Source organism: Cynocephalus volans, chromosome 5 (assembly GCF_027409185.1).
Source record: "Cynocephalus volans isolate mCynVol1 chromosome 5, mCynVol1.pri, whole genome shotgun sequence".
NCBI classification, from domain to species: domain Eukaryota; kingdom Metazoa; phylum Chordata; class Mammalia; order Dermoptera; family Cynocephalidae; genus Cynocephalus; species Cynocephalus volans.
In genome coordinates, this window is record NC_084464.1 from 128285226 (window position 1) to 128309801 (window position 24576).

The 24576-nt window shown below is 36.5% G+C and overlaps 1 protein-coding gene across 1 annotated transcript in view; it reads right to left on the reverse strand.

Moving 5' to 3' along the window:
• Positions 1-24576, reverse strand: part of MTCL3 (MTCL family member 3) — a 39073-nt gene that overhangs the window by 13097 nt on the left and 1400 nt on the right. Inside the window, exons 2-3 of the mRNA XM_063097709.1 lie at positions 24187-24411; positions 22116-22274 (exon numbers count right to left, since the gene is read on the reverse strand). Of these exons, the coding sequence (XP_062953779.1) occupies positions 22116-22274; positions 24187-24411 (384 nt within the window). The remainder of the gene's footprint in view (positions 1-22115; positions 22275-24186; positions 24412-24576) is intronic.

The window sequence follows — 24576 nt, forward strand, 5'->3', positions numbered from 1 at the left end:
CTCAAGTCAGAGCCATGCTTTCCTAAGGCATAACATAAATTTATGTACATAGATTTATCCTAGTCGTGTTTTATAAAGACTGGATCAGGCTTCAACCCAAACCAACTAAAACAGAGTTAGAGATTCGGCCCAAGCATTTTTTCAAAGCTCCCGGGGTAAGTATTATGTGTAGCTGACTCTGTGAACTGTCACCCTGTTTCATGCGGTCTTTTATGCAGTCAGCTCCATCCACATCCCCAAAAAGCGCTCCAACCTCATCTCCCACCACACTCCTCCCTACTTTCTTTGCTGTAGTGTCACAGATATTTACAGTTTCCCAAACGTGCCAAGCATGCTCCAGACTTGGGGACTTTGGGATATGGTTTCCTCTGCCTCCAACACTCTTACCTGGTACATCGTCAAGACCCACTCGCCCAATGTCTTCAGGGTCTATAATCAGACACACCTTCCCAGACCACTTCATATAAACACCTTCCCCCATCCTCTTCCTCTGCTTACTCCTTGTCTTCCTAACCCTGCTTTATTATTCTCCATAGCTCCTCTCACCATCTGATTTATGTACTTGTTTGTTTCATGTTTGTCTCCTCCTTCTGCAATGTGAGCACCACAACAGCAAGCTCTTAGTACTGGTCTCTCTTATGGCCCCTGCTCTTAGAAATATACCTGGCACAACGTAGTGCTCAGTTAATATCAGCTGATGGAGAAAATGGCTATGTCAGCCTTATATCTTACATAGATTGTTTTGGAAGCATTACAAGAAGCTGGTAAATGATTAAAATAAATAGATAAATAAAAGCCCATTTGAAAAGTTCTATTTAAAGCTAGAAATATAAAAATGTCTCAACCTTTTCAACAAAAGGACTAAAGACCAAAACATGTATGAACTGAAAGTATTTAAAACAAAACATACTATCCATCTTCATTTGGTTGTAATACTTCACTTGATTTTTACCAATCCATTTTCACCAGTGTCATAATTTCAGATTCTGAGTCTCAAAATCATCTTGTAAAGAATATCTGGTGCCAACATACCTTGGTGGCCAGTCTGTCTTTGTGGCTTCCACTTATCAGTTTCTCTTTCACAATTTCTCTGCTGTCACTGGCCCCCCAAATACACAGAGGCCTCTGCTTCTTCCTTCATGACTTCAGGCCCAAGTCACAGGGACTCTTCTCCAAGTTGTTTCCTAAAGTGCCCTCTTCTTTTCCATCAGTCATGCAAAGGGTGTGGCAGGAATGAAGTCAAGGACTCTCCTAATTCTTTCATTTTCCCTTGCCTTGATAAAATGTTATCATTCTGATGTGAACCAAGTTACTTTCCTTGTAATAAAATTCACCAAGGATTTTCAAAAATTATCTGGAAATTATGGGTGTAAGGACATGTAACCTTTGGGCCCTAACCATTTTATATAACCATTTATATTATATTTATATTAATATTTTATATTAGACTTAAGACTTTTGTTAGTGACTAATGCTTTGCATAGTAAACTGTTTACAAAACTGGCTATATTTTTCTCCTCCCAGGAAGCAGATCCATTTGTAAGGAGCCCCATTAAGAAGCAGAGTCTGTTTCTGTACCTCTTCAAACTGGGCTGGCCTTGTGACTTGCTTTGGCTTGTAAAATGTGGGTGGTGGAAGAGATAGCAAGCTAGTTCTGAGTCTACCGATGAGAGACTTCACACACTTCTGCTTACTCTTTCTTGGAAATCTCTTGCCCTGCATTTTAAGTCTGGGCTAGCCTGCTCAATGAAGAGTCACATGGTCCAATTGCTCCCATTGCCGCAGCCAATAGCCAGTCAACCCCCAGGTGCTGAGCCTCCTAGCTGACTGTCAGCTGACCACAAATACATGCATGGACCTAAGTGGGACCAGAATAACCCAAATAGCAAACCACAGAATTATAAGCTAAATAAATGATTGCTGTTTTAACTAAGTTTTGGGATGGTTTGTTAAACAGCAAAGCTAACCGATACACTTACCAACATTTTTCATCACTGGGATTGAAAAAGATATTAGGTTAATGAAGTCAGTCCATATTTTTTAAAATATCCCTTATTCAAATCCCAGAAAACAACAACAAAAAAAAGATGTAAAAGGCCAGGGGAAGGTGTTGAAGGGGATTATTAAACAAAGAAAAAAATAAAACTCAATGTATTTTTCTTATTTTCATTTTTACCCTGCCTTTGCCAATATTTTGACTCCAGAAAATATTTTTTTTAATAAAATTGAGCTTTAAATAAAATATTTTAAAAGTTCACCTTTCTGTTCTAAATTGCAGATGCTTCTTTTAATAAAAACAGGTGTTCAATTAGCACCAAAGGTGTGATACGAGTTAAAAGCTAATAAAGTTCTTTTTAACATTCAAGCTTATTACCGAGTCTGGATCAGCATATTTTTGCAGTATTTTTCTATTCGAACTTAACTTTTGTTCTTCATTTTCAGGAAGAAGTGACATATACATTTTCATGGTGTTTCCCTGGATCTAAGTTTCTAATTTATATCTGTCAATTCCATCCTTAGTTTTAGCAAGTTTTGTTTGCCCTTCATGTTTCTATAGGTTTCCTAGGCAGGAAAGAAGAATGACTTTAATTGTCACAAGACTCTACTTAAGTCAATTTACAGAGTTGAAATGAAGACAAATGCAAAGGGAACCGTGCCCAGAAAATTCTCCTGAAAATTGTAATTTAAGGATTAGATTTTACAAGCGTCAACCGATAGTTAAGAAGTACAAAATTTTGAAAAAAATAGAACGGAGAAAGGAGGAAAAGAAAGTCATCATTAATTCATCTACTCCTTGAAACAACCTTGGAAGTTATAGGAAAGAAAATTGACTGACAATTTAAATCTGGGACTTGTTCCCAGCAGGTAATAACAAATAACAAAAGCTGTGTACTTTTCATTCTTGGAAAAGATGGTGACCACCTTCTGGGGATGGTTACAGAGGTACATGTCAGAGGTGCAGAGGCGTATCTGGCATATTGATGTTTAGGTTACGGAGGTGAAGACCTAAATCTTAAATCAAGCCTCTTCTGCCAGATGGTTATGTCCTCCCTCCATTCCATAAACTAAGACCCCATTCTTATTTTCGGAGTTAGAACTCTGCCAAACTTATTTTTTCTTTTCTCCAGTCGAATGCCTAAATAAATAAAAGCAACTTTTAAAAGCTGAAAAAACAATTTTTTCCGCTCTAAAAACCTTGATGGAATGTCAAATTGAAATAGCTGGGATCATGTTCTTTATCATTTTAAGTTTTTGCTTGTTTGTTTGTTTAAATAAAAGAACACAATGGATTTCCTTTTCTTGGCCCCTCCATCCTTTTCCCATTGTGTTAAGTAGATATCTACAGCAGAGGCCAGATTGACTGTAGTCTGTAGAGTTATATGATTTCTTTATTGTTAAGGAATATTAATAAGTCTACTTTGCACAGCATGCTATTAAACCAGGCCACCAATGAAACAGCTCTTTTAAATCTTTTTCTATGTGGGAATCAGGGTTACCTCCTCACGGCCAAATGGCTTTGAATGGTCCTAGAGTTGCATAGTGTGTTTTCTTTTTAAAAGTCATTCTTTGGTGCCAATAATTACTTTAGAACATCTCTGTGCTTTTTACAGCATGTTGCTTGCTGATAGTGCTTAAATGTCTTAAAATTGGAGCCCTCTCTTCCTGATTAATATAGTGAAATTTAGGTAAGCTAGAAACTTGAAAAGTAAAATGTTGAAGTTATCTGCAGAAAATCTAAAGGGTCTTAAGGACCATGGGATATCAGAGAGAAGAAAAGAAATAAAGGCTTCTCTTGTTACTGGGATGTGGTTACTACAGAACTGTAGAAAGTAGAATTGGGAGGAAACTATAACAGTTGGGGCTTATAAAATCTTTGTAAATATGTCCCTTTTAAAAGCTGGGCTTGGACCCAATAATTGTCTGCCTTTCATTGTGTGGTTCATACCACATGATCAAAAGATCCCCTGGATACTCAGAGAATTGATATCTGTACTCTTTAAGATACTCTGGGACCACAAAGGGGGTTAATGCTACTGGTGAGATAGTTTCTGATACAAGTAACTCTTACATCATTGTAGAAAGTCTCTTTTGGAGCAGGGTAAGGATTGTTAGAGGGTCTGACAAATTACCAGTAATAAACTGATCCCAAAGTTAGACCACCTTGCTTTAAAAAAGGAAAAGCAACATGATAAGTGCTTCTTTGATATTCATACATTACTCGCAGATGGGTTCCATGCAAAAGCTTCAGAAAGCTCCACTAAGAAAATGGGTTTAAGACTGGGAGATTTCTCAGCTGAGTTTTTCCTTTTTTTTTTCTTTTTCTTTTTTTTTCAATCTGTGGATCTGGTTAATGACTTCTGAAATAATAATTGTTAAAAAATTATTTTTTGTCTTAGATACTTCATCCACAGTAAATGTATGCCTACTAAGCTATGAATGACATTAGTAAATGCAGAGATTTATATTCCCTGCTAATTTGCTCTTGTTAATGGATTGTAAGGATCATTGCATTCAGCAATTAAAACACATTTAGAAAATTATGGCTGGGCAGTGACAGCAGTTCCTTATGGCCTTTCTCTATAATAAGGCAAAGAAAAAAAAAAAAAACCTGTTGCTTTATAAGTTGAAAGGATAAGTTGTCCAGTCTTTTCTATGTTGTGTCTCAATCAGCTTCTAACTCATAAATGGAGTGATATGAACATCACTATTGTATCAGGTTCAGAATCTTGTAAGAAATATGCTTGAACGTGCCATTACAAAATGGCAGGACACTAAGGTGTGGGTATTATATGAGTGTTTTAAAATTATTCTTCATACAATTATACATTTAAGATATTTAATAATAAAAATTTAAAGATCAGAGTATTCAATAATTCCCAAAATGCACTGAAAGGTAGTAAAAGCAAATTTCTTGGGGGTAATTTCTAGACTAGATTAAAAAGTGATAGCCCACAAATATGCTTTAAAAATTTTGGAATCAGTTGCCAAACTTAAAAATGTGAAGCATTTCATTTCGAGAATCCAGATTTCCAGTTTCACTTGAAAAACTGGAAGACCTGGTAAAGTTGGGTCCAGATTATGGCATGGCAACCCTGGGTTGCAACTGAATATTGAGACATACGTTCTCCAGTTGCCCATCACTCTTAACACAGACAGCTTCAGTTATTCTTAAAACCTGCTTGGCCCCTAGTGACAGTGGATGCTCAAACTGTCCTGGACTGCCAAGGTCACGTATGTGGAAGGAGCCTAAGAAACTCAGCCTTCCACTCAGCACCTTACAAGAATCCTTCCACACCACCTAAACCCTGCCTGTGCTTTTCCAGTGGCCAGAAGCTTGCTTCTGAGTTGCTACATGAGGCAGGCAACACATTCCCTTCACAGATGGCACTAATGGACAAAAAAGTCTTTTTATCTCAAGTATACTTAAAGTTAAAAACCACTTAAAGTGATTCAAAGAATAAATCTACTTTATTTTCTATATATAGTACATCCCTTCAAACACTGGAAGACAGCAATCACATCTTAAGTATTTTCTTGTCTGGGCTATATAAACTCCCTAGTTCTTTCAAGCATTCCTCATATGACATGGTTTTATATCCAGCTTATGGTCAACTAAACTTTCTAAGCCTTTGTAATGTATACAGCTGTGAATATATTTCTTTCCTTTTGTATTTCTGTAAATTTAAAAAAATAAAAATCAAATTATAGGACAACACATTTACTCATATTAAATTTTATCTCATTGAATCAGGTTTGTTACTCTAGTATGTTAACATCATTCTGATTTTTTGTTCTGTCCTTGCCTGTATCTTTCTTGGTTCGTATAATAAGTAGGATTCTGCCTAGACATTCTTTTGTTAGAGTGTAACAGGTATTTACTAGAGACATAATTGAAGTAACTCGAAAACAAATGGCACAAGAAGAAAGACTGAGGTAACGTCTTTTTACAAATTTATGAAAACATGAATAAAGCATGATGATCACATTCTCTGTAACCTCTACCCATGTACTGACTAAATAAAAATCATAAAAAAGTACAATTATAGAACATTTTCTCTGCAAATCTAAAATGAATTTAAAAAATTTTGTTTCCAGGGCTTGATTAAATGATAATTAATTATTCCTTGGCAATTGGTCTTTCTCCTTGTATAGAGACCCAAACCCTTGACCTTGCTGTTACAAGGCAGTGCTCTAACCAACTGAGCTAACCAGTCAGACCTCCCTCCTCCATTTTTAAAGATAAGGAAGTAAAGGCAGAAGTGATGGTTTCATAAAAAATTCAGAGTATATTTAAAGGGAAAATAACTGAAGTCAATCTTTTAAAATCAAGTAACACATCCATGGAATGTGTTCATCTGTGTATGATGTGTATATTCTTAGAACAAATGGGTATGAGAGTATGTGCATGTCTGTGCATATGTGCACATGTGAATATGTGTGCTTATGTGTTGGAGCACGCATGTGTATGTGCATTATATACATGTATGTGTTTCAGGTTCTGGGAGGAATTTCAGCACACCTTAAAAGTTACTGAGTGAATTCTAAAACACAAGAACAGTCAGAATCTCTGTAACTTCTATCCATATATCAAATAGACAATTTTGAAACAGAATGCTCGCCCACTGAAGTAAGCTGTAATTTGATTTTACTTTATGTTAAAGGGCATCTTGATATCCTTTGGAAGTATATTGTATTTGATCAAATCAGTCAGCTCATTCCAAGTTATTTTGAAATAGATGAATAATCACTAAATTTCTGAAAATTTAATTTGAACAAAAGCAAGTATCTTATTTTAGGCTATGTAAATTTACTTAGTCTCTTGATGTAAGCTAAAGAATACAAACACATGTACATACATCTTCTTTAGACATGAGAGCAACTTAAGAGATACACGTATAGTAGTGCCTTAATAAATAATAAATAAGCACCTAAGAAATACATGCATAAACACAAGAGATGAGATATCACTGGAATAGGAATAAAATATTTCATATATTAAGGAAGCTATGGAAAATAATCACAGATGAACTGGACATTTTTCCCAAAGAATTACTTTTTTTTAAAGAAAATTTACCCTGTTCACATTGTTACTTGAATTAACAAAATTCTGGGTTAATATAGTATGAAGCTATCATTTACGTCCTATTAAAATATACTTGAAGGCAAACATAAAAATGTAAACACAGTAATACCAGAATGAAGGTTAATAGTAAAGCACAGTAATACCAGAATGAAGGTTAATAGTAAAGCACTTGCCAGAACCTGAGAAAATTCTCTAAAAGTAGCATGAATGGAATTTAAACAAACATAATCTACCTAATATGTAGCCTTTACTGTCTGAAACAGAGGATTGGACATGAAGACTAATCAAAACTAGACATCCCTATTTCCTAAAAGGCTAAATATAAATTTGCCATATGACCCAGCAATTGCACTCCTAGGTAAATGTTCAGAAGAAATGAAAACATATATTCACAAAGGATTTGCACAAGAATATTCTTAGCAGCATTATCATAATAACCAAAAATTGAAAACAATCCAAATGTCCATTTACTGGTAAATGGATAGATAAAATATGATATCCATGCAATGAAATATTATTTGGCAATAAAAAAGGAACAACCTACTGATACATGATATGACACAGATAAACCTCAAAAACATTATACCAAGTGAAAGATGCCAGACATAAGCGACCACATATAAGGGTACTTCAAAAAGCTCGTGGAAAGATTCATATTATATTTCAATTCTATTTTCCATGAACTTTATGAAATGCCCTTGTACTGTGTTATTCCATTTATATAAAATATCTAGAAAAAGCAAATTCATAGACATAGGAAGTAGATTAGCAGTTGCCTAGGGTAACAAGAAGTTGGGAAGAAATGAGGATTAACAGTAAATGAGCATGAGGGATCTTACTAGGGTGATGAAACTGTGCTAAAATTGATTTATGGTTATAGGTGTACAACATGGAAAATTTACTACAAAATCACTGGATTGTACAGTTAAAATGGGTCAATTATATGATATGTAAAACATGGCTCAATAAAATTATTAAAACAATAATTAATAAAAATACTAATTTTAAAATTATTAAAAACAAAATTATTAAAATTATCAACTAGGCAGCCAACACCTCTGCAAATCAACCCTATTTTCCCTAATATATGCATAAGTACTGCTTTGTCATGTATCTGGAGAACCAGCCTCTCAATCACCAGCTCTCTGGGTATTCAAATTCCAATACAAGTTGGAAATATGCAGGGAAGGAGCTAGATAATTAATAGTGCAATGAATCATGAGATGTTTTTCTTATCCAGAGCTTCATGGGTAGAAGCATAGGCAGAAAAGTCTTGAGAATACCCATGTTGGGGATTATTGTTTTTCATATACTAAAGGTATGCAAAGAACAACTACAAGGTGCTTCAAATTTCTAAGATACAAGTCTTCCTCAAAGTCAGTGTACCAGAGTGCCAGACTTTCCTACTTCAGACAAACAGGCCAGAACTAGATGAATGTCTACCAATCATAAGAAATGGGGGTAGAGTTGTGCATATGAAGCTGCTTTACACCTTTGGATACGAGAGGGGACAACTAATAGCAAGTGGCCAGTGAGAAGTACTGAGAAAAAAAGTACTGAAAAAGCTGCACAGTGAGTGTCTTGAACCAACACTGAATCTATAAAGAATGTTTGACATTCAATGATGATATTTTCCACATAAAAGAAAAAGGAGAAAAGGAGATAAAAGTGCATTGGGCAAAGGAAATCCAGTGGGACACCACATGCAAAAAGATGAACTTAGACCCCTATCACATAATACACAAAAATTCACTCAAAACAGGTCATAGACTTGAATGTAAGACCTAAACCCATAAAAATCTTAGGAAAAAATAGTGTAGTGTAACTTCCTGTAGGTTAGGCAAAGATTTCTTAGATGTGACATCAAGAGCATAGGTGATAAAAGAAAAAATATGTAGAAATTGAACTTCATCAAAATTGAAAACTTTTGGGCCGGCCCGTGGCTCACTCAGGAGAGTACGGTGCTGATAACACCAAGGCCCCGGGTTCGGATCCCATATACGGATGGCCGGTTCGCTCACTGGCTGAGCGTGGTGCTCACAAAATTGAAAACTTTTGCACTTTGAAATATACCAATAAGAAAGAAAAAAAAATAAGCTATGGAAGAAAAATTTTCAAATCATATATCTGATTAAAAAACCACTGGATCCAGAATATATAATGAGGTTAAATTAGAACTCAAAAATAAGAAACAAATTACCCAACTAAAAATGTGCAAAACATTTTCAATAGACATTGCACAAAATAAGTTATATGAATGGACAACAAGCACATGAAAAGATGTTCCACATCATTAGGGAAACACAAATTAACATGACAATGATATATCATTTAATGCCTGATAGACTAGCAATAATAAAAAAGATAGGCAATCAGTATCGGCTAGGATGTAGATAAATTGGAACACTCATCCATTGCTGGTGGGAATGTAAAATGGTACAGCCACTTTGGAAGACAGTTGGCAGTTTCTTAAAACTGTTAAACATAAATTCACCATATGACCCTGAAATTCCACTCTTAGTTATCTATCCAAAAGATAAGAAACATATGTCCATAAAAAAACTTGTATGTGAATGTTCATAGCAGCATTATCAATATAATTGGAAAATATCCAATGTCCATCAGCTGAGGAATGGATAAACAAAATGTGATGTACATATACAATTGAGTATTATATGGAAATAAAAAGAAATGAAGTATTTGTACATGCTATAGGGATGAACCTCAAAAACACTGATCTAAGCAAAAAAAGCCAGATACAAAAGGTTACATGCTATATGATTACAATTATATGAAATATTCAGAAAAAGCAAAGCTATAGATTCAAAAAATAAATTAGTGGTGATTAGGGTTAGGGTTGAGAATAAAATATGACTGCAAATGGGCATGAGGGATTTTTATGAAGTGAGAAATGTTTTAAAATTGGGTTATGGTAATGGTTGCACAACTCTGTGCATTTACTAGAACCATTAAACTGTACACTTAAAACACGTGAATTTATAGTATATAAATTAAACCTCAATAAAGCTGTTAAAATGCACTGGCTATATAAAAACATTAGCTAAAAAAGAAAGAAGAAAAATAAAGATATGTCTCTGAAAACTATTTACTATGGAAAACAGAAGACAGCTTTAGAAGATATTGCATTCTTAATAAGATAACAAAGATGGCCTCTATGAACTAACAAGGTCATAAGAGGAAATTAAGCTCTGTAGACTAGGGACCTGTCAGGATTAAGAAAACTCATGAAGGACACTAAAATTCAATGCAAGAATTAAATTTTGCACTGGTGTCTTTAAAAAGGACAACTGAAATGCAGAAAATTCATTCAACAATATTGATAACTAACTTGAGAAATTGTCTAAGAACACATGGGAAAGGAATAAAAAATGAAAGGATGAGAAGTAATAGCAATGAATACAAGGTGAAGAAAATACTAAGAAGGAAAAAAGAGAGCACATGTGATCATCAAGTCTATAATAAAAGAAAACTTTTTAAGATAATAAATAAATAAATGTTAATTTTCAGATTAGGGTTACGTGTTCTGGACATCTAAACAAAGACTATCACCTAGATATGTCCAGGCAATGCTTCTGAACTGTTATTTTCCTTTAGCTTCCCAGATCTATTCCTGCCCCTGTTCTGCCCTGCTCTGTGCTCCAGGAGGCTCAGCTCTGCACACCGCTTTTCCTGGGTTCCCTCTCCACTAGCTGACTTCTAGGTGGGTTTGGCCAGTAGAAGGCACTGGCAGGAATGCTGAGAGATGCAGAGTGGGAAGAGAGATAGCTCAGGGTATTTCTCCTCACTTCTACACTTTTTCAACACCACATCTGAGGCAGTAGCTAAACCTTTTCCAGGCAATAGGTCCCACTGTGCTGACTCTACTCCACAGTTCCTGTTTACACTAGCCACTCTAGCACTGTTTCCTCAGCTATGTCTTCATCTCTAGAGGTAGTAATGGTTTCCAAGTGCTGCTAGTCTTCATTGAATGCCTTGCCAGCCCTAGTTTGTTCCCTTCATCCTGGCCACTCCACCATGAGTAATCCCTCTTTATTTAACCCATCTTGGTGAATTCAGTTTTCTGATTAATACAAAGGGTTAAAAACATATTCAGAAATACATCGAGAGAAAATAATTTGACCTACAAAAGAATCAAAGTCAGACTAATTTTATACTTCTCCATTGCAAAACAAATGCTAGAGCTAAAGGAACAGAATATATAATGTGAGAGGGAAAATTTTGGACTCAATAATTATATTCTATCATTCCTATGTGAAGTCAACCAAAGGCCATTTTTAAAAGTGCAAAGGCTCAGAAAATATAACATCTACAAATTCTTCCTGAAAAATAAAGTCAAGGGCATTATCCAATCAATTAAAGATTATTTAAAACTAAGGCCCCAGAAATGTAGAAGTTGTGGTTTAAAACCATTGATATTAAGTACTGAAATTTTTTGAATACACAGGATTGCTTATATGACTATATAATTGTATATGAAAGCAAAAGACATTTTTTAAATTGAAACTATGGCCTCTATTCATTGCTATAACAATGAATAACTTACAAGGAACAAACTTGTAATCCCACATTAAACTAACAAAGACCAGGCAAAGGATTGGACTAACTGAAAACATTTTTAATCCCTTGCTTCATTTTTTATTTAGGTAATTGAGAAAATTGAGAATCATACATGCATTACAAAATGAACTTAAAGTTAGCACTAATAGAATTAAAAGTAGGATACATACCATCAGAATCACTGCAAACCATAATTATTCCAATTTAAATTTAGCCATAGCTCTAAATAAATGAATCCAATAACTATATTTTATCTTTAAAAGACAATGCTTTCCACATAACAGATTTTCCTAAATATATACATATGGATTCACTTGATAAAGTTCTCTGAAATGCTTTCTTTTCTTCCATGCCTAAGGACGCAGTGGATACAACTACATACCAGCATATTAGTTGCTCATTATGTACCTGAATAGAATAAGCAATTGGCCTGTCTATTTCTACAATTATTCAAAGTTCTTGGCCAATGTAATGGGAAGAAACTCTTACTTTGTGAAGGAAAGAAAAAATAATGTAGTTAATTTTATTAACCACTTATGCCTCTGATTAATTGGCTAGACAAATTGGAAATAACTGAGCTAGCCAGCAGATGAATATAGAATACTTTGAATTTTTAATTTTAAGTGCTTCTAATTCGAATCATACTGAATATAAATGGCCCTATTACGTGAAATATATAAGTATAAAATGAAAGATGTCAGGAGAGAAGCTAAATGATATCTTCAAATGTCATCTTCAAATGTCATTAACCATCTAGATAATGATCAGTTCAACTGACTGAAATGTAAAAATGAAATTAGAACAGAAATGTCAAATAAATAATTATATTTCCATTAAAAGCCTATCAAGTCTAAAATCTTCAAGATATAATGAATTTTCAACTTGGAAAGTACTTTCCAATATACAGTGAAATTGCATGTTATATTTACTCATAAGAAGCACAAGTATTGGAAAACAAAGGAACCAAGTAGATTATAATTTGGGGGGCTAAAAAGCTTCTTCGACAGCAATCTTATTTTCTTAAAAACCTCTTCTCTTGCCCAAGCATTAACTGATAGTTTTTCTATGTGTAATGGTATATGTGTGTGAATTAAAATAATGGTTCTTAAACACAGAGAGCTTAGAATTTAGCTGTGGAGTTGATAAAAGCTACAAAGCAATCTAAAATATTTGTGCTTTAATACTTTTGATCAAAGAACAGCCCTCCTGTCTCTGCTAAGGTGTTTCTTTTCAGGAAGAATATTCGTAGAGTAGCAAGGTAGGAGAGAGACATTTAACCAGACAAATCAGCATAGCCCTGTTGAAGAATGCGTGGCAGAATTGCAGCAGATTGTCTGCCCATGCCCCAAAACATTTGCAAATAGGTGGTGACACAGTAAGGACTAAAGACAGTGGGGGAAAAAAAGGTGGAAGTTAGAATGGCTTTATAATGAAGTAAGAAGTAAAGGGGGAGCTTCGGAGAGTAACAGACATTCATGAGGAAAGAGAAAGTTAAAGCATTTCAAAGGCCTGCATAAAGGACCTGGAGCCCTAGATGGATCTAAAATTTCACTTTCATAGAGTTAAAAATTCTTTCTAGGAGTTGTCTTCATCAGCTAACCTAGCACTATATGGTAACAATAATAATAACAACAACATTTGATATAGTGCCTTACAATTATAATGCACTTTCACATATATCATCTCATGTAATCCTTGGGAATGGACTGAATGGGGAAAATACTTATTTTCCTTTAAAATGTCATTAAATTGAATCAGCTATTAAGTGGTTTGTTTGAAATAACATAGCTATATGTCTGTAGAAAGGGAAGATAGAATCAACAGACCTGAAAACATTTTTCTTGTCCTATATTTCTAGTTTTTTCTCCAAAGATTCCCTTTCTGTGAGATAAAACAGATTTTTTTTCCTGTGGACACCTTGGAAATATTCTCTCCATGCTTGCTTGGAACATTCCCTAATAGACCCTAGAGGTGCAGTACTTAGAGATTCTAAGAGTATTAAGGTCTCTAAGGAAGGCAGGTCATTTTGCAGGTCAGGAAGAACATGGAAGTGGCCATGAAGGGGTAGCCAGTGTCCCTATAGTGAAGCATGTAGCACTGGCAAATGGAGACCAGGAACTTGGATGCAGACAGACATGGGTGTGGACCTAGCCAGCTTACTAGTGATATTAACCTTTCTAAGCCTTGGAGTCTACATCTCTAAAATAAAATGATTAACAACATAATCATGTATAAAGTATCTGGTGCAGTGACTGGCATATAATTAGCATTCAACACTGGTGGTTATTGAGCAACTGCAGCCCTGCGGTAATTTTCCATATCTCCCCAACCAAATTAACTGCTGAATCGACTGTCCCAAATATTAAAGATTTAAAGTGAATCCAACTGGATAGTCTTTGGGAGTGAAGTGAAAAAATCTGCAGTCTTCTCTTATTCCCTAAACCTGTATCTCACATTTTTCTCTTCAAAACACAAAGAAGTTAAACTGCAGAGCTGGTGCCCAGGGTGGTAGAGTTGTCCTCTTGTTCTTGAGTTCCTGTCTTCATTCTCCTTCCCAAAAACTCTATGGGACCTTGTTTTAGGGAAGAATTGTTGGTTCTAGGGGTAACTGGGATTTGAGAAAAGCAAGGTAGAGGAGGACTGGAAGTTTCTAGAAGCTAACAAAGTCTTGAGATCTCTACTTGTGGAAATGAGGTGAGTCTGGTCTTGCCCATCTCCTTTCTTCTTATTTTGTTTGTATTGCACTAAGCACCATGGGAAGAGCCCTGGTTCTGAGTCTCTTCTTGTTTCCCTTTCTGCAAAACAGGGCCTGAAATACCTTGCTTAATTACCACTCATTCTGTATTTAAAGTTTCTTATTGTTGATCAACATTGTGTCGGGTTTTCTTCTGGTTCTTGGGGACACAATGATCAGTAAGACAGACTCAGTCCTTACTCTCAGGAAGTTTACAGTCTAGTGCAGGAAAAAGACAATTATGAAATAACATTATAATATTACAGAAAAAGATGGCCTACTTGGTTACATACTGGGCACTAATCTGGATACTTGGGTGACCAGAACAGAGATGGGCTGTGTCCTCATAGAGCTCACAGTCTGGTTGGTCTAGTGAGGACTTCCAGAGACAATGGTCATCAAAGGATTCAGTGCAATAATGTATGCGCCTAGCTGTTGTCAAAGTACAACCTACACAAGGCTGTCTTTTCTATCAGAAAAATAATAAACTTGAAGGTAGGGACTACCTCCTTGGTGGCATTATCTGTTATCCCCTAATGTACACTATTATTCTCTTATGCAACTATTTGAACTACAAAGGTACTTCAAAAAGTTCATGAAAAAATAGAATTAAAAGGTAATATGAATCTTTCCATGAACTTTTCTAAGTACCCTCATATATATGCTTAACAAATGTTTGCTAAAAAATGTTTATTAAAGTCAGATCAAAGTTTATAGGTTTTTAGCCTTACATAAAAGGCCGAGGCAGAGAGAATATGCTATTTTCTGCCACTGCTAGGAGCAAGGCTCTTCTCAGGCAGCCAAGGATGGCCATGGTAGAGAACAGTGTTGTTAATCACTGCCCAAAGGTATAAAAGCACCACATGGACTACTCAGGTCACAGTACACCCACAGAGACCTTTAATGAAAGGCTGAGGTTGTTTGATGGGGGTTAGTTGGTTCTACATGAAGTTTATGACTGTCATACATACAAAGATCAAGTAACCTCAAAGAGATTTTTATTACACTCTTGGGAACATAAAGACTTGCAATGTCAAAAAATATCAGAGAAGTCATGGGGGATGAAAATAAAATAAATTTCAATAATAGGAAAATACACATATTTAGATGTTTAACTAGAGACTAATGCTCTTTAACTCATGTGCCATACCCTTTGTGGTGAGAGCCTGGCAGCCTCCCAGGGTCAGAAAGCAGAGGTAGATTGTCCCCCAGAGAACTGTATGGTTAAAGAACCCACATCAGAGACTTTCTACACAAATTAGAATGTGCAGGTGCCATCATCTAAAATGCTGGTTCATTTATTGAAAAAGATGGTGAATGTTTTGGTTACCACGTGGTCTCTGTGTCTTGCTAGTTTGGAGAGCTAAGGCCACATCAAAAAGTGTGACCCAGATTATTAGGAAGGCTCTGTTTGTCCTCAGCCCCACACATCAGGTCTTCAGCTGTGATTTCTACAGCACTAAACCAGGCCCTGAACGTTGAGTAGCAACACCAGAGAGATCATTGCAGGTCTTGTTGTCCATGTCCAAAACCCTGCAGTAAGGCCCTTCAGTGAGTGAAAACATGGAGTTTAGTGCCATGCTCTGCCATCTGTATCTTTACGTCTGCTGAGGTATCTATACGGCCACACTGTAGCAGGCATTAAACTACTATCCAATAAATATCTGTTGACTGAATATATGAAAAAATAATTATAGTAATTAAATAATAGTAATAACACTGAATTTCATACCTGACTATGAAACTTGTAGGAAGAACAGAGATGGATAACTGACCAAGTAGAAAATAACATTTTTATAAGGACCTTTGAGAACACTCAGTTTATTCTGCATTTACAAATAAAGAAACGGAGGCCTATAAATTTCACATTATTTGCTCAAGTTCACAGGGAATAACAGGCCAGGCCTCAAAACCAGTTTCCAGACTATATGACATATGCATTTTCTAATAAATCGCACTCAAATTCATGACTAATGACAAAATGCTTTAATTTTACTTACTGTAAAATGTTAATTCCTAACTTATTGGTTATGTAGACGACAACCAGTGATTGTTTAGAAGGCTCATCCATTCATGTTCGCTGCTAGGTAAAGTCTGTATATAATTGTCAACAATTTGCTGTACTGTAATTGACTTTCTTCATGGTTGCTGCAGAGGCCTCTATGAGTCTCAGTGTTGCCTCCCTATCTGGTCACAGCTAGGAATGATTTTCCTTCAATATTTCTTTCCCTGCCTTGATGGCTACTAAATTCAGAATGACGTACATCCCTTGGATTAAGTTTTCCTTCATCTTCCCAGAATTTTTACTTGAGCTAATTTTTAAACTTTTATTACAATATTTTTATGATTTTATTGTGAACCATTTTAAATCTTTTTTAAAGGTAGGGTGGATACAGAAATCGGAGAAGCAAACAACTTTTCAATAACTGCACAAGTAACATACTTCTTTGGAGACATTTAACACAGGTAAACTGCTAATCTCTCAGGGGGGAGGGGTCACTCAAAGTTCAACCTAGAGCCCTTAGATCATGTTAAACTGGCCTCTAAGCAGAGTCCAGGGTTGGCGAGTTAGCTCCCATGAATATGGTTTATCAGGATATTCAACAAACATTTAACATACATGTATTGAACAATTTCTATGAAGGCCACTACATTGCAAACAAAAAAATCAACAGATATTTTAGATGGGAACTGAAAATGTTCTCAATAGGAGATGCTTATATTTATACAGTGCTTTAAGTTTCAAAAATATAAAGTTCAAAATTCCAGCCAAGAAAGAAACCGGGATCTGATCCATTATGGTGGTGTGTATAATGTGGACCTGTAATTTTATATGAATAACCATAAATTTAATGTTTATAATAAAAGTTCAATATATTTCACAAAATATTCCACCAATTCCTGATCTGTGTACTACTTTGCTTCTACTGGGGGCTTGGCATCTGGGTAAGAGCTGCTTACCCAAGACTGAATCTTGGGAATCACTTTGGAGTGCATACAACTGCATATATAATTTTATCTTAAAAATACAATACAGTTTATAATTCCTAAATGGACACATCTTTAAAAATGCATTCATGGGCCGACCTGTGGCTCACTCGGGAGAGTGCGGTGCTGATAACACCAAGGCTCCGGGTTCGGATCCCATATAGGGATGGCCGGTTCGCTCACTGGCTGAGCGTGATGCTGACAACACCAAGTCAAGGGTTAAGATCCCCTTACCGGTCATCTTTAAAAAAAAAAAAAATGCATTCATAACATGTGGCGACTTCCTGGAAGCAAGCTAAATAAATATGTCTTTTAAATGCATTCATAACACACGGTAACTTCCTCGAAGACTAACTTCCTTATGCTTCCCTGGCACACTCTTCCACGTTTTTATTTTAGTCTCTATTATTCCTGCCTACCTTATTTGATAAACCATTGGCTCTGAGAAGACATGACTAAAGTAATAGTGTTTAATAAAAGCATTTAAAAATATTTATGGCCACTTCACTTTAAAATATCGATGACTACTGTTCTATTTTCAAATTTTAGATAAACTATCAAAACCAGGGGAAAATATTTATGTGTCAAATAAATTCCCCATTAAAACTGTCTCTTGAGATACTTCTTCACTGACTTACTGATTCCTTCACTCAGCATTTCTTTTTCACACTTTATAACTTAAACATGCCCTATCGAAACCAAGTGTAATCATAATCAGTTTTTTATTTTATACGAGAAAAAAATAGCTAATTGTAAACATGTAGGACAAGAATTTGTCCCTTTTTGTAAAGAGAATCTGGGTATATAGAAACACTCTTAATGTACTCTTAAAAAAAAAAGAGACACTACTGTTAAAATTTATAGTACTAATTATTTTTGTTTTCTAGAATGAATGTTCATTATAATTGATGGGATATATTAACCATGCGCATGAGAAATAAAAGTCTCAAGATAGACGGTGCTGTTGCAGTAGGTCAGTTAAGAGCCCTCTAGAGCAAAGACTGGGAAAAGTTAAGAAAATTGTTTTCTTTTAAGACCCCTGTGTAAGGGTGAGGGATGAGACAACAGAAAGAGTACAGATTCTGAAATGAAAAAGAGCTGATAAACAGCTGTCATCATCATCATCTCACTTATTCTTCCTTTTCCTTGGTCCTCCATTGGTGATTTCTTTGGTCAAATATTTATCATCAATGCTTCTCCAAGCACCAACCTTAAAAGTGGCATGAGAAGACCCCTTACTCCTGAAGAGCACAAGGAGTTTTAAAGCTTCAAAAATAAAGTTCCCTCCCTACAGCAGCAGAACTTTCAAGGGCAATGACTCTCGATTTAACTGTAGTAAAAACTCACTCCTCACAGAGAATGTGTTGTGTAGAGCCTGCTTCATACCCTCATTTATCCCACGTGTGCATACCCATCCTGGCATTCAGAGAGCTAGTTGCTGTTTCCATGAAATAACTTTTATAAAAACCTGTCTCTCTGATCATTTGTGATGCTGAAAAATAGACTATCATTTTTTCCCAAGTTACATAAAGATAAAGACATTTTTCTACAGCAGGAAAGCATGCTGCTTTTAGCAATCAGTGTTTTATAATTGGGATGAGAATGCTATTAAGATTTTAAGACAGCATTCTAAGAGGTCCCTCTTGTTTGCAGTTGGCAGAATATCAGCTGTTTCAACACAAGCAATGAGTTGTGGTAGACTCAACTAATTGCCTCCAGCCTTTCTCTCCTCAATTCTTTTTACTCCCAGGTGTCTATTCCATCTTCGTAGGGGGAGAAGATAAGCAGATGGATGTGAGGAGGTGAATAGGATCTTGTGTAACCGCTAGCAATGAGAGCAATTGGTCAATACCCTTGAAGCTGGTTAAACCCTTAGTAAATGGTTCTAAACTCTAGCAGATGGTCTATTGGTCTCCGTGGTGCCATTCAACATCCATACGACTCCACATAAGGAACTAAAATCTTGGAATTGGAGGATTGCTTCTCTCTAGTATATTCTATTTACCATTTTATGCTTTTATTCCACAACCAGTGTCTTTTCTTCATAATGGAGAGCTTGGCCTGGTTCTATTTTTCTCCACTGGTAGAATGACACAAAACAATGACAGTCCATGTGGTTAACACTCACCAAGGACTTGAATATGTTTTCATTTTACAGTCATGGAAGCAGATGTTAACTGAAGCTGTTGTAAGTGATCCAAGGGCAAACTCACAACCCTCACCCACAAAGTAAGCCAGCCACTATTGCAACTCAGTTTTAGTGTTTGTCTTTAGAGAGAATAACAAAATTATGACTGAAAATTTTTATTTGAATTTTATTCATGATTTCTCAACATATTTTTAAACTACTTTTTAAAATTCGGACACTTTTCAGAACACTGTGAAGGTTAACCTCAAATGAATGATTATAGAATACCCCTGCCAGAATATTTTTCTTTTTTCCTTTATTACATTTAGTAAAGATCCTTCAGATCTTTATCTTCCACTCTCTCTCCCTTCCTCTCCATTTCTATTTCTCTTTTCTCCCATCACCCATCTTCTCAAACTGTGATTGCTATTTTTCTTAATAAAAGCTGCTTTAAAAGCTGATGTCCTACATACATGGTCCTAAATCCCATGTACTTTTATTGTTGTATTCCCTAATCAGGGATTGGAGTTTGGCTTTTATAACTCCAAGGAGAATATAAATTGCCTCTTTAGCATGAACATGGATACTCATACTGCTCGGTGCTACAACAGCATTTTCCCAATCCAGAGTTGGAGCCCTGAAGGAGAACATAGTCACAGGGAAGTGTGTGGGGAACAGAATCAAGGAAACACATCTTTATGACGATTCTCCTGAGGTCGTTCTTAAGTTCCAGCCCTTCCTCCTGGTAGCCAGATTTTTGGGGCTTTTATTTTCAGATGGAAGAGGTCCCATCTGTCTGGCTAATAAACAGACAGTCCATGAGCATTTTCCCCTTCCCTGGAAGTAGGATGAAAATCAGAAAGCTCTTGTGCCATAGTTAAGTTCACCTTTCCAGATATCCACTTGATAAACATTCACATGACATCAAATTAAAAGGTATTTCTTTTTTCCCTCTGGTAACAAGACAAATTTGTTTTCACTCGAATGTTTTTAATTGTATAAACAAAGAATATGAGATAAAACAAGTGATGTGTGAACAGGGAATAGAGCCCAAAGAGACTGACAATGAACTTTCTCTGCGCTTGTCCACAGGAAGCTATTAAATAGCTGCTGTTGTGGGTTGAATTGTGTTCTCTCCTCACTACGTTCAAATGTTGACATCCTAAACCCTAGTACCTTAGAATGTGACCTTACTTGGAGACAGGTCTTTACAGAGGTAATCAAGTTAAAATGAGGTCCTGAGGGTAGGCCCTAATGTAATCTGACTGGTGTTCTCATAAGAAAGGGAAACTTGGAAACTGACAGCTACAGGGAGAATGCCACGGTGAACATGAAGACAGCTGTCTACAAGCCAAGGGGAGGCCCTAGAACAGACCTTTCCCTCACAACTCTTAAAAGAAACGTACCTGCCAACACCTTGATTTTATACTTCTAGCCTCTATAACTGTAAGTAAATTTTTGTTGTTTAAGCCACCCAGTTTTTGGTATGTTGTTATAGCAGCCCTAGTGAACTAATACAGTTACCTATTTTATTATTTTTTCTTGGAAATAAACTTTCGATTTTTGGCAAACTTCAACTGTATATTATTGTTGAAAAAACATACATTTATATCTATATTAATTTCATATTTGATCTCTTAACTTTAGGAAAAAAAAAATCTATGCTTCTCCTTAAATGGCAATGTCTTAGATTTCACAATAAAAGTCTTATATAGTGTAGAAAATATTGAGAATCATTTAAAACAACCTGTACAATTTACAACTGAATAAATGAAGGCAAGTAAAAATTAGAGGCCTTTTAAGGTCACCCAGTTAGTTACTGGTGAAGATAGGTCACAGAGCTCCCAGTCTCCATGTTTTTGGTAGCACAGAACCACTCTTAGCTAGCAGCCAAGGATTACATACCACTAAAACGATTGCCCCCTATTTCATCATGTTAAAAAAATGTTTAAAGTCAGGATAATAAAAATAAGTAGACACTAAGATCACAAAAAATAGTTTGTTCTACTGAAATCATATTCTACAAAGTCCTGACATTTACCTATTCTTAATCAGACTATCAATATGTGATAGGATTTTCTGCTTTGGAAGATCTTCAAGATTAGTCACTGGTGATATTCTAAGCATTAGGCCATCTAGGGGCTTTGTTACAAAGAGAATTCAAGCAATGATTGGATTAGATTAAATGGCCTTTATAGCCATTTCCATCCTAAGAGTTTATGGTTCTATGAACTCAGTACTAATCTCATAGGACTAACTCTTCCCCTCAACTAGCACAAGGCTCATTTATTCTTACTCTTGATATCCTTTGTGTTTGATATGCTGTAATTTATCTAATTAACATACAATTAGTGACACAGGAATGAGACATCAGTCATAGCTCATATATGTCAAGCTAGAGGCAGGGTTCAGGTCAGAATTTTTTCTTAGCTATTCATTTATTAGTATGAAATCATACTTGTTACTATATTGCATGAGAACAACAGACTATCCTGTAATTGTATAAGAAAGACAGAATTATTTTAACAGTTGTATTCATCCTTGAGCTTCTTTTCTAAAGAGCTAAAAATATATACTACACCATGAGATAATCAAATACTAACCTCTTTCATTTTTTCCAGTTCATTCTGTAAAGCCTGCTTTGCAATTTCAACTTCTATGAGCTGTTGCCTCAGTTTCTCATTTTCATCTTCCGTTGTTGTTCTCTTTTCTTCCACATTTTCCAATTCATGGTGAAGTCTCACAGATACATCCTTTGCAACCTACATTAAAGCGTTTGTAACAATAAAATACAATTAAAGGTGATATAGCAAATGGACTAAAATTTTATTTGTATTGAAAGTATTAAGAGCCCATACTTATAGATTGCTTGCCACATGCCAGGCAGTGTTGCAAAGGCTTTACATATAAGCCATTCACATATAGTGACCATTTAACCCCCACAACTATACCATGAGATAGTTACTATTACTATTCCTATATTATGGATAAGGGTACTGAGGCTCAGACAGGTGAAGGAATATGCTCAAGGTCACATAGCTAACAAGTGTAAGTAGTCTGGCTCTAGACTTTGTTCCTTTAACTTCCACAGTACAGAGTCTGGCCAGTTAGCTCAGTTGGTTAGAGTGCTTCCTTGTAACACCAAGGCTAAGGGTTCAGATCCCCATACCGGCCAGCCACCAAAAAATTAAAAATTAAAAAAATTAAAAACAAACTTCTACACTACACCATGGTAATAAATATTCTACTGTGTTTTATCACATGTAGCGAAATTTCACGTATCTCCTCTAATTCTGCAACACAACTACGAGGTAGATGTTTCCATTATCACCTATGTTAAAGAATGAAAAACAGAAACAGAAGCTTTTACAAGGGGAGGACGCTTGAATTTTAATCTTCTAACTATAATTCCAGGTACTTAATTTTAGGAAATATTTTAGTCCTTGAAATTATTATTATTCTTTTAAATGACAGTGTGCATTTTTGCCCTGCATTTTGGGATTATATTGAAAATATTAGGGTTTGAAAGAAATGTGGAGCAGTCTGGTGTAGAGGCTCAGGAGAATGGCTGTGGTTTTAGATTTGGTGGAGAGTGAGCCTGGTTACCTACTGGTTATGTTGCAGGTCTGAGCACTTAACATCTGTAAAAGGTGCAGCTTCTGCATCCATAAGATGATGCCATTAATAATCCCGACCCTAGAGGGTTTGTTTCCTTGAGAACCAAGTGAAATAATAACGTATGCCATAGTGCCTGATGCATAGTGAGTACTCAACAAATGTTAGGAAAGGAAAAGAAATAAAAGAAGAAATACAATAATGACTTTCATAACATGTTTACTCATAGCTTTCTTCAAAACAAATATAGCATAATTACATTTGATTTTTATATCTTGACGAAGTCAATACAATTAAAAGTATATTTATTTGGCTGTCTAAGACGATGAATTTCATATCTGGTTTGCATTGTCAACGAATCTATCTAGAGTCAAACTGAACTGAAGAGACCACACCTGCCTAAAAAACGTACTTCAAGGTTGAGATTTCCCCACTGGGAGAGATTCTGAATGGAGCAACTTCACATTAAAAATGAGGAGTTTTCATTTACTTCGTACTCCCTTTACTTCTTCAAACGGGCTGCAAGTTGGACAATTTTCCCTTCAGGGAGTTACTGAAGTGTCAAGCACAGAAAGGAAGGAGTACTGGAAGAAGGGGGAGGGGTCGGGGATTTGCAGAGAGACATCTTGACTGATATCTTCCCAGGGCTTGCTGTTCCTATTCTGGATTTCAACTCCTTTGAAGGAGTCCTTATAGCGCTTCTCTTGAGTGCCTGACTCCATCAGGCCTTCACTCTGGAGACAGGTCAAGGCCAGAGCCTGCGCTCTGCCACACCCTTGTTTCCGCCCAGGAAGGAGCCGCCCTCTTCCCATCACCTCTGGAAGAGCCACCGTTCCTGCCAGGAGAGCCCAGCTATCGTCCTCCGCCAAGCCCTCCACACGACCCACCTGTCAGTTCCTCCCCTTCCGGGACCCTGATATTTTGTGGTCAGCACTGCGCAACTGTGTCCCTAAGGCTCTTTACCAGTCACCACTGAAAGTCTTTCAGCGCAAAGAGCCCTTGACCAAAGTCCCCGCCCGCCGCCCCTGCCGCGCGCCCTCGAGCCCCAGCGCCGCAGACCTTGAGGTCCTGCTCCAGGCTGCGCAACAGCTCCCCGTCGATCTCCCCCGTCTGCGCGTAGCGGAGCCTTTTGCGCTCGGCTTTGCGGAGGCGGTACTGCAGGATCCGGCAGTTTTTGTTGGCTCTCTCCAACTCGTGGCGCATTTCCTGCAGTTGACAGGCATCCTCCTCGAAGAAAGTGTCCCTCATCTCGTCCATCTCAGTTCTCAGCTCATCGATCTCGTTCTGTGGCGGTGACAGGCCGCGGGTCAAGATTAGCCTCGCCTCCAGCCCCTCCGACTTACACCGTGCACACCCCATTCCAACTCCAAATTCTCGGTTTTATTTGCCCCCTCTCCAAAAGACAGGAGCGACAAGGAGCTGAATGATGGAGAAAAACTTAAAACACAG